Source organism: Haliaeetus leucocephalus, unplaced genomic scaffold (genome assembly GCF_000737465.1).
Source record: "Haliaeetus leucocephalus isolate CR32 unplaced genomic scaffold, Haliaeetus_leucocephalus-4.0 Scaffold462, whole genome shotgun sequence".
Classification (NCBI taxonomy): Eukaryota; Metazoa; Chordata; class Aves; order Accipitriformes; family Accipitridae; genus Haliaeetus; species Haliaeetus leucocephalus.
Window position 1 is genome coordinate 5,363,789 of NW_010972898.1, and position 12,175 is coordinate 5,375,963.

The window sequence follows — 12,175 nt, forward strand, 5'->3', positions numbered from 1 at the left end:
CACAGATAGTTTATTATATAATGCATGAAAGGCAAAGAAGCAGAACTCCTGAAGGAGGCTGTAATCAGCCATGCAATCAAGTTTTGAAGGTGGTTATATGAATGCAATACAGTGCTAATTCTCCTGTGCCAAACACTGAACTCCTATTAAGGACTTTGTGGAATTATTAACCTATGCCTCTCCGAGGTCAGTACACAGCAAATATATTCCTGTGAGTGACTAACTGCAAGACAATTTTGAGAACCCTTCTTGTGCTCACACTAATTTGGTTTGAATTCTGTTATTTTCTTGAAAATGAAGGTTCAGCAAGCTAAATTTTCTAATGTTCACTTTGTAATAATGCCTAATCGTCATAAGGGACATATTAAACTAAAGCAACTGCTATTTACCACAGGCACAATATTGATCTAAATAACACAAGTTTCATTCCAGCTTTGTCTCATTAAATGACCTGAAAACAAAACATTCCCCTGCATATATGCTAGCATCTGTATTGGCCAGCTCTCTGTGTTTCCTATTCAAAATGAAAAAGAGAATAGCTGGAAAAGTACTGCCAAGACAATAATCCAATTTATGGAAATCCATTATTAAATGAATCCAGCTATTGCAAAACTGGTGGAACCGAATGAAGGTAACTGAATATAAATCAATAAAAAAAAATTTTTAAAAAATAAAGCTAGATGTTATTAAAGCCTCTCCACCTAACAAATGAAATTGAAAATGTAACAAATGAATTTGCATGCGCGTGAGGGAACAAAATAGTAAATACACATATACATATGTATTCTTTTAAAAAAAAATAATTGGTATGCTCTGTTTCTATGAATGCTTAAGTAGAATTAATAGAATGTGGAAGCCATTCTAAATCCTATCTGCTACAGTCAAGCAACAGACAAAATCTGACATTGCCTACTGATAATAAATAATTTCATAAAGGACACAACCACAAAATCACATTTTTATGTTAGAGTGTCTTTCAGTAGAAATATGAGAAGGGAATACATTTAAATATCAGTAACTAAGATAAACAGGAAAAGGAAGGAAACATGATTGATGGAGAAAGATGAAGCTTTCCAAACGAGTCCAATGATAAAGATGATGGATTGGATTAAGAGGATCTATGTTTAGAGTTTTGTTCCAATAAAAGAAAATACCTTTGAGTCAGTTTAAGCGTCTTGCTCTTAGTATTTGTATTGCATTTTTCTGCTTAAAATAATCACCAGTCATAATTCAGATGTCTTTCTTGAGATTATAAATTGTGACTCTTGTCCTCAAGAGTGTTTGAGCATTTGGTTACTTCCTTTGGTACCAAACTTATGAAACAAGAACCACAGATAGAGCTATGGCACCAACCTCCTGAAAGCTCAAATGTTTTAAAAATGTTCAACTTAGCTTTTTTCAAAACTGCTATAAAAAAAACGGTGAACCCTGGCCAGAGCTGGTCATTTGCCCCAAGACAGATCTGTGGCTTGGGTACTTGAAGCCTATCCCCATTCTTCATCTTTCACCTTTGCCCAGTTTAAATGGCTTCCTTACTGTCTTCTAATAATCCTGTCTTCTCCAAACTCCATTTAGACAACATTTTGATAGGCAACCTGATCTCCTAACTCAGCACAAAAATGTCCAGTATGTGGCAATTATTTCACGATTAAGTGTGCAAAAATCAATGTTGCCATTGTACTGTTTGTAAGTGCCCAGGCGCTGGTGGCAGGGGGGCTGCGGGGTGGCCCCTGTGAGGAGCGGCAGGGGCTGCCCCGTGCTGGACTCAGCCAGTTCCAGCCGGTTCCAGCCGGCTCCAACCCGCCCACCCCAGGGCACCCCTCAGCCCCACAGACAAGGCCGGGGTGCCCCGGGGAAAACAGGTTTCAGAAAGGGCAGAAAATGGTGCAGAGAGAGAGTGAGGAGGGAAAAAAAGAGAGTGAGAAACAGTAGAGGCAACACCAAAGTCAGAGAAGGAGGAGGAGGTGCTCCATGGCATTGAAGCAGATATCCACACCACCACCACACTGGAGCAGCAGGCTATTTCCCGAAGGACGGCTGCCTGTGGAGAGCCCGTGATGGAGAAGGGAAATGCATGAGGAGGAAGGAGCAGCAGAGAGGAGCAGTTATGGACTGACTGCAACCCCCATTCCCCATCCTCCTGCACCACTCGGGTGGGGGTAGAGGAATCGGGAATGAAAGACAGAGGATAAGCCTGTGAAAGGGGTGAAGAAAGGTGGTTTTTAAAATTTGTCTTTGTTTCTAACAACCCAGAATCTCTTTTTATTAGCAATAAATTACATTCATTTTCCCCAAGTCAAGTCTGTTTTGCCCATGACAGTAACTGGTAAGTGATCTTGCTGTCTTTGTCTCAACCCATGAGCTTTCTCAGCCTATTTTCTTCCCCTGTCTAATGAAGGAGAGTGAGTGAGCATCTGGGTGTGCATTTGACTGTTAGCCAAGGCTAACGCACCATAACAATGCCAGAGTAACTCCCAGTTCACAGCATCTCCTTTCTCCTTCCCTCATTGTACAATGCAAAACCACAGATGTAATAGAAATCCTAATACTAATGATAATAACAAAAAATCCATTGCTACTGCTTTGTTGAAAGAATCAGATACAAGTCAGATAGATATTGATGGGGAATAATATTTTTCCTGCAGCATTTTTCACTGCTCTTTTACTTTTCTTCGAAAAAAACAAATACTTATAAAACTTTTTTTTTCTCAAATAAAAGTAAAAGATGATTTGAAAGGGCACTTAAAATAGTTCTATTTTTAAATGTTAAGGTTAGACAATTCCTTGCTTTTTATCATCTATCATAGATCAATAATGGTGTGTGATATTTGATAAAAACAACAGCAGCAGGTAGAAATATCAAGTTCACTAAAGCACATCTTTGAGGATGTGGCAATCAATAAAGGGCAGACCTTCCTTCTCCTTTGTTCCACAAGATGTTACCACGTGAATGAACTGCTTCCCAGTGTGTGCCAAAGTCATTATATTTGACACTTAACTCAATGTACTGCTGTGATGTTGTGCCATTTAAAGTCAATCTGCAGATCATAATAACAGCTGAGTATTTTTTCCTTTTGTAGCATAGATTTACTGATATCTGTTGAAAAGAACACAAGTAAAGGGCCAGTCTTTCTGCCATGAAAGCTATAGTTACACAAAAAGAATGCTGATAATTTCCAACATACAAGTAAAAACTCAGGAATATTTTCTGTAATGTAACTTTATGGCCATATAATAGGAAAATCTAGAAAATTTTCTAGTTATGGTTGTGTCACAATTATTTGGAATAACATAAATCTGTATGATACAGAGAGTCTCTTTTAGGTACACAGTCCAAAGGAAAGTGTATAAACTTAATTTTATTTTTACTTACAGTTTCCCCATTAGAATAAATTTTGTTCTGAAATTAAATTACATGAAGAAAATTAGTGTAAAGGTTCAGTGTTCTTAGGGAATGCATTCTTCATATATTAAAGACTTTTTAATAGAAAGCTAATAAATAGCTACTGTAGCCTTGGAGGCAACTACATTTTAAGTTACTGACAAGATTAGTATTTATTGGTTTGAAACTGTTAACTAGATTTTTTTTTCTTCTTGATTTTAAAAATGAAGAAATTAAGACATAATCTTGAAACAGTAAGTGACAATTTTAAAAAAATTCTGGAGAAGATACAATTTTTTTTGTACTTCTGGTTTCCTAGTGCTTTTAACTTATGCTGTAGAAGAGTACTATGGCTTCAGCATTATGTCCTGTAAACTGTAGAATACTAGTCCTACATAGTATATATTGCATACCAGTTATATGTCACTTATGTCAGCCCTCAAAGAACAATTCAAATAAATCATCCCAACTTCTGACCTCTCCTGTTATCTCCATATAAAAAGCACCATCCTTTCCTGATTTTTTTAAAGTTTAAATCTGTTTCACATTTAATGTTTTAACACCCACATCTGTTGCTGATGTGAGAGAGTTCATGCACTCTTTCTCTTTGTGTCTGTGCAACCGGGTTGTTAACAGTAACAAGGCAGAAAAGAAGATCCTGCTTCCAGATCAGAAGGAACTACTGACAATGTTTCATCCCATGAAACTCTACAGTCATGGCAAGTCCTACAGTAGCTACCAAAGTATGTTAAAAATTGATAAAGGCATCAAGTTAAAAAAAAAAAAAAAGTACTTCAGATATTTATTTTTCTGAATTTCTGACAAATTCAGCAGGATTTTAGGGCTTCAATAATGAAAAGATTTTCCAGACTGTATTTCGATGCACACACTGACACAATCCTTTTCAGGTATTAGGAAAGATTTTGATATAATATGCCATTTTCAGTTTAAATTTAAAAATGTATTTCAGTGAAATAACATTCATTTCTGTGTGCCCTATTTTGCCAAATTCAGATAGTATTGCCTTCCATTTGTTTGAGCAGCAAAATAATTCATAATTGACTTGCACAGACTATACAAGTGAGCTTCAAAAACATAAGTAAGCTTAAAAAGGTTCAATACATTAAGAACTAATAAGAAGCTACTTACAAATCAATTGTCTCAGAGCCTAAGGAGATCAGAATCTAAAAGGTTTTATTTTTTATTTATTTCCACCAGAAGCTTATAAAGAAATACAATTTTCATCAAATTTTATGGTACTATGCATCATTTTTTTTCTGCTTAAAATGGCTTTAACTGGAAAACCAATGAAGCAGACCATAGAGGTATGGACATCACAAATGGAATAGTTTCCAGCATTAAAACACAAAAGACGAGACTATATATTTTCAAGTATTTAAGAAGCTCACATTTGAGATATTTAGCATACAGTACCCCTTTTATGTAAAGTGCCCAAAGCAGTGTGGGAGATATACACATAGAATAGTTTCTAACTTTCTCACTTCAAAGACAGTCTAACCCTGCTGCATTTTATTTATTTACTTATTTAATTCAGTGCAGAAGAAAAACATAAGGAATAACCAGGAAAAGGCTCCTCAGAACTACCATAATAAAATAGTTCCTCCTTTGTTGAATGTTAAAGCCAACATCTTGTTTCTCATTGAGACATCTATTTCTAATATCCTTAGAATTTATTTAAAAAAAAATAATTCCGTAACTTTCTGCCTAGTTCAAAGCAAAACACTCAGATGAGGAATGCAGCATATGTCAGTTGTGTGGAACAGCAGTGTAGTAAGAATAGCACCAGAGAGTTGAAAGGTTTGGTCCTTACATATGTTTTCAAGTTTCAGTTCTCAGCATATGGGATATTTTTTAAAGATGGTTATTCAGATTAAAAAAAAATAAAAATCAGTAGTATATTTGTTATTTGCTTCAGTGCGACCACTGCTTTTCTGTTTTCAGTGGTGTCCATTCCACCTTTCTGAGACATAGATAACATCTCTTTTCATTTAAATGTGTTCTAAGTCAGTCATGCAAAATTGAACATTTATTAACTGAGAAGCATTAAATACATGCTCAGCAGTGCAAAAGAAAGATACCTGGAATATATATACATAATCATTTGCAGCTCTTCGTAATTTTAGATCTATATTTGCAGGGTTATTTGCGTAGATCTTGTCTCTGCTAGTTTTCTGCATGGCTAATACACTATTGAAACCAGATTCTTTTAGAGTAACAGGGTTATTAAAGCAGCTTTGTCCATTTGATCTATTCTGGAACATTTCAGTGCCACTGTGACTTAGTAAGAGAAAGCAATGACGATTAAGCTTCAGTGGTTTGCAGGTGATTTCACAACATAAAACTAACTCCTAATGTCATGGACGAGAAGTAGATCATCTGAATATATAATACCATGAATTAAATAATATAACATTAATAATGAATGCATCCAATAAAGCCTGTTTAATCCAGAGTTATGCTGCAAATAGGACACAACCGACAAACTCATAAAATTAGTTAACACTTTTAAAGCCTGTAGTTTTAATTAATTTGAGATTCAATTTAAAAAATATATATCTGCATATTGTCATAATGATGCGATTATGGGTACTCTGTCAGGCCTCCTCCTGCTGCTACAGAAAGGTACACAATCTCCTATAGGTCTTGTAACATTGTTGTTTGGGCTAAATTAAGCTCCTTTGTTGACTTGACTTTTATATTCAGTGACTCTTACAGTCAGTGGAAAGAGTCTGACAACACCAGCAATCAATTCAGCCTACTTATCTCAAGCCCGTATCTTAGGTGTGATAAGCACAACCTAATATAAAGGATTTTTGAGTGTTTTTCCAACTGTATAATCAAAACTGACCGATTTGCTCCTGGAAGAAATGGGGTGGGCAAATTTTATTGGATTGTTGAATTATGAAACAGCATAGTCTACCATGAAACCCAATAGCCTTAATAAGTCCTCTTTTTCCCCATAAACTTTTTATCCTAACTTGTATTAACTACCTTCTTCATGTCCTCAACATTTACTCTCTCATTCCATCCCGCATCTGCAGCTGTTTCTCATACTTTTTTCCTTGCTGTTCAGTAGCAATAAAGTATGAGAAAAATAATATTCCAGAAATTTGCCTTACTCCATTGCTCCCACCATTCCCAAGGGATTCTTTACTGACTGCCCTTTATTTATTTTCAGTTGTCTACAGTGGGATTCATCTTCCCCGCTTAAATATCAGAAACATAGAAGTCAAAATCTGATATCAGAGTCCTCAGGTTTCCTATATAGTTAGTAGAGAAAAACGGGCACTTAGAGAGAACAATTCATGCTGTCCTAACACAAATGTCTAAAATAAGTAAGATAAATGATATCCTGAAAGTACGTATTTCTTCCATTGACCATAAGGCAAACTTAACATGATTGGCTCACTTGTAGATGTCTATACAAAAATCTCTGAAGTTAGGTGTGATGAACTCCTCCCCCACCTCTAAATTATTACAGTTCACACCATACTTTTTTTAGCCACATAGCTAAAAGCCAATACTTTAAAAGTGATAAGCAACAAGTAATACATAATATCACACTACCGTAAAATGAGTTTTAGTAAGTGCCATATTAAAATTTTAATTTTAATTGAAAGTTTGAAATGAAAATGAAAGTTATAGAAGAGAAACTTAGAATATGAAAAAAATTAGAATTACAGGTTTAATGTAGTCTGACTGTTTTGACAAGAATCAAATTTCTGTTTACTTGCTGTGTGGATGTAATTGCCTTGAGACAAAGACAGTTTCATGGGTCAATGTTTGGCTGAAGCAAGGTACAAAATGTATATACAACAAATCTTATCACTGGGTACATGACTATATTAGAAGGATAAACTCGGTTAACTAGAACTGATACATACAACATATAAAAGTCAGATGATGCAACTGACTGTTGTTTACACCTTACACCGTACACACTGAAATTTCAGGTCTATATTCTTAAGCATTTGATATAAATATTAAACAAAAATAATATAGAAAATATATATGAATTACTTATTTCAAATAAATGTAGGAGCCATGAGATATAGGAGGGTGTGCACAACTCTGTCTACATTTATTTTAAAAGACATCCTCTATTACAACATGCTAAAAGTTATTTACTACTGTGTGTCACAGTTTTTGATTCCTCTAAGAAATGTGTTTCAACCATGTAAGAATACCCTACTCACTTGCCATTTAATGCTGCTACTCCAACAGTGCTTCTGGCAATTGACATACTTGCCACAAATGTCCACTGCTGACTTTGAGGGTCCCACCTCTCAACTGTATTCAAATAACTCCAACCATCATGTCCTCCCACTGCATAAATAGGCCCTTCAAGCACTGTAACTCCTAAAATGGAGGAGAGAGTGAAAGAAGATAAAAGTATGCTTTCTCTATCAATAGTAAAAAAAAAAAAAAAAGTTTTCCAAAACACAGCTAACAAATGAACTTGCACATTCAAAGTGAAAATGGAAACACCAATTTGAGATTTGATTAATTAAGGATTAGGAAACAGGAATAAAATTAATGCCATTCCACATGGCTTTATGAAAAATAGGTCTTGTCAAACAAACCTAATTTAATTCCTTGAGAAGATTGTTTGCTTCATAGAATAACCTGTCAATGATGTGATAGTCTTAGATTTCTGTATACTGTTTAACTTAGTATCTCATAACATTCTGATCATGAATTAGCTCTTTAGAATATCAGTAAAGCACATGATAAATAAATTATGGACTGGATACCTGATGGATCTCTAATTATTGTCAACCTAAGGAGGATTTCACTGAATGGAATTGCTTCTACCAGGGTTCCACAGGGAAGGGAAAGAAGTCTGATGTTTTCAGCATTTTTGTCAATTATGTAGAAGAAAACATTCAATTTTTCACTAGCTGGAAGCTTGGTGGACAGGCACAGAATCAAAAAACATATTCAAAGGCTCAAATAAGTAACTTACAGTGAGAAACTTAAGCCGGTTCATCAATTTACCTTATAAAAAAAAGAAATAACAAGAGAATGGGTACCTTCACAGGAAAATAATGTTGGGTATATAAGGATTCTTTTATCTAGTGAAGAAAAGTAAAACAAAATTTGAAGCATGGAAGTTGAAGTAGGAAAAATTTAAATAAGAAACAATTTTTTAACTATGAGGGGTTTTAATCACCCATTCTAAGGAACTGATGAATTCTCTATCTCACAGTATCTTCAGTTAAGCTTAGAAGGCTCTGGAAGATAAGTTATAGCTAAGTACCATTTGTTACAATACAGTGAGCTTAGTAATTCCATTCTGTGAATCCATGATCCCAAATGAGCACCATTCTGAAAAATCTCAAGCTAAATCCAATCCTATTCCTAAATCAGTGTCTTTTTTTTTCCACTCCATTTCACATGATTTGAACTCATCAAAAAATCAGAAAACAGTAGATCATTACAGTTTCAGAGAAATACAATAAAGAAAATAGTCTTCACTGACTTCTCTCTAATGAGAGCTTTGCTGGGTCTGTACAATGCATGTAGAGCCCTGTGAGATGCACAATTCCTTCAGATTTTTTTCCCAATGTCTTTTACTTTGCATTTGCCACTTGCTGTTGTGTTGTGAATTCAACTAGCTTTTAAAGTTCATCAGAGTGTTCTCTGAACTTTTCTGGCCTTATTGAATAACTTCTATATACTTTGCTGTCATGATGTTCAATTCCATTTCCACATAAATTAATCTGACATTGACACAGGGAAATGTTGCAGTTAGAAAACTGCCAAAATAAAAATGTTTCTTTAGTGTGAGATTCATGACATGCTCATCTGCCAAAAGGTGTGAATATAGTTACAGCTACACCAATGAAGAAATCTGGAAGCTTCTTTTGCGTAGAGAACTTTAAGGGATTCAATACAAGATTGCCTGTTTTGAGTTTGCCAGTTTGCATTGCTTCTATAATAGGAAAATTTACTGGCAAAGCAATAGGAAAGTTATTTTTCCATACAGGACAAAGACAGAAGGGCTTCTGTACAAAAGTAATCCTCCATGCTGCTGACTATAGCACACACTAACTTGCTATGGGTTTACACATTTAAAGTCTCTTCTTTACAGAATACCAATTGCATTGACACCCTTACATTTGCTTCTTAAGAGCTAGTCCAGTTCTAGCCTGCTATGTTTTAAAATACTGGACAAATACATTCTGCAATATTGAATTTCATTCTGTTTTGGTATAGTTATGGCTGTATACGTGAGGGCAAATCATCACCTTGGACTATGTAAATTCAATATATTAATGTTCAAAGTCCAGTTCTCTAATAAGTAAATAAAAAAAACCAAACAAGGTGCTGCATTCCCTTAAAGTACTAATATGTCTATTTTAAGTATTTTGTCTCCTTTTTTTTTAAATTTTGCTTCGATATTTGTAGATATCTGAGAAGCATAAATGCAAAGTGGAACCAATTGAGAAACCTGTGGTCACAGCTGGTAGTGAGTTCCTCTAACGGTACATTCATGAAAACTAATGGATGCAGATGTTGTACATGTAAAGAATGTAAATAGTATGGAGGAACTTCAGAAAGAATTACAAAAGAACCATTAAAAATCTGGAAAACCTGCTGGAAATTCCATAACAGATGTAGGCTTTATCAAGATATTTTTTCCAAGAGTTAATCCAATCATACTGTATAAGTACCTGCATAAATTAAAAATTGTATGATTAAGAGTCTAACTGTAAGAGGACTAGTAAGATCTAATGACTGGAATTAGTAACCTGTTAAATTAAGCCTAAGAATAATATTCCATATTTTAACCAATGATGCTAAGGATTTATTGGAATTATGAATTTAGGATTGTGGTAGTTTCTGTGTTCCTTGAAGTTTTCATATCTACACTGATACGTTTTTAGACAGACATGCCCAAACTCCTTGAGGTGGCATGTCCTCAATGCAGAAATGACGGGGAGAAATTCTGTATTCCCCTTCCAGAAAGTCAGTCTACATGATCACAGCAGTAACTTCAGGCCATAAAAATCTATGAGCCTATATAAATTTGCTGAATTTGGGCATGGATATCACAATTTCTTTGGCTTTAGTATGGACTCTGTCTCTCAGTATTTGTTCTAGATGGAATCTGTCTTCTTTTCCCAAGTTAACAACTCTGAAGGCTGGGCTAGACAAACCTGTCAAATTGGTAACTGCAGGAGGTCTATTGATGACAGGTTGAAGTGACAGAAATGTAAGATTTAGTGCATAATTTAATATATCATGACATAGAGAGTGAGATGCTTTGTGGGACAGACATCTCTGTGGGAAAAACAGCTAGGTCTCTATACTGAATCTAATTGCATAATGTTTTTTCTTTCTTGTTGTTTAACAATAAATCCATTGTTTCTCTTCTACTTTTCATTCACGCACTCTCCTTCCCAATCTGGTGGGCTGATAAACTAATAAATCTCTTTATCTTCCCTCCATTCTTCATCTATTGCTTAACACAGATTACATAGCAGAGATATTGTGATGTAGGGGGGACAGAAAGTCACCTACTGAAAACTCACGACTTTATTATGATATATCAGAGACATTTTTGTGATTTGGTCTGTCAAATACCACTGTCAAATAAGACCAAACCGGTTGAATACTCATTATTGGTTTCCCAATCATACCTCCTTCCAGAGAGCCAAGGCAAACCAAATAGTTTCCTCAGCAGAATAAACTGTATGCTATTTTGAGAACAGTTTGCTCCAGAAACAATTCTTTATTACAGACGGCTAGGACTATGCCAGATTTGCTGTCAGTCCTCCAAAGATGATTCTGGTAGGTTCAGAGTTCTCATTGCCAACATAACTTCAGGTCACTCACCAGAACTTACAGAAGCTATCTTCAATACCACAAAATTAAACACTTTTCTACAACTCTGTGACATTTTCCTCACATTATTTCAAGCTCTCTGGGCTGAAAAAGCCATTAAAAAGTTCATCCCAAACTGGATGAACTCAATATTAAAACAACAGAATAATATAAAGTTTACTAATACAAAGCACAAGACTAACACAAGATTAATAATAAGATTACTTTGATGGACTCTGCTTGCAATGGAGACCCTCACTTACCACCCTGGGAAAAGTGCTCTTCCTTTTTCTTGCTTCCACAGCTCTGTGTTGTTTGAAATAAAAAATATTCAAGGACTGGGATCTGGAACTCAGTTATCACAACTATCAGTGCCCTATCCTTCCTCTCATTTTTCCTCCACTCCATTTTGTATTAATAGGACATATAATAAGAATAGCTTGTGCAGAAGGATCTGAGGTGATCTATCCCAGAGGTTCATGGCTACCCTGAAAGGGTGGATATCACATTTTCAGTGTAGTAATTTCCTGACCAGGTCAATCTTTGGAACCTAGATAGCCCACTGTCCACGTAACGAACTTAATTAATAATATAGGAAAATATAGTGACTCATAGAGGCAGCTCTAATGCTTCCAAAGAAAACAATTGTACTTAAATCCCAGACATCTTTATGGGAGTCAAATAAATAAATAAATAATTATGCACCTTGCAGTACTGGTGAATCAAGTAAATACTCTTGATTAGACTTTGCAACATTCTGGGAGCGGCCAAAATCATGTTTTCAATAAATTTTCCATTATTTTTTTTTAAAATACTTTCTTGTGAATAGTTCCTTTTGATCACGCAAACTGTGAATAATCACTCTCAAAATATTGCCTTCTCAGGTCATTGCTACTGCAGAGCTGTTGCAGAGTTTGCTGAATGTACACAGATTTTGGTTAT

The 12,175-nt window shown here is 35.2% G+C and overlaps 1 protein-coding gene across 1 annotated transcript in view; it reads right to left on the reverse strand.

Annotated features, from left to right (window-relative positions):
- Positions 1–12,175, reverse strand: part of KLHL1 (kelch-like family member 1) — a 164,750-nt gene that overhangs the window by 14,312 nt on the left and 138,263 nt on the right. The window contains exon 7 of the mRNA XM_010575247.1: positions 7,600–7,762. Coding sequence (XP_010573549.1) covers positions 7,600–7,762 — 163 coding nt within the window. The remainder of the gene's footprint in view (positions 1–7,599; positions 7,763–12,175) is intronic.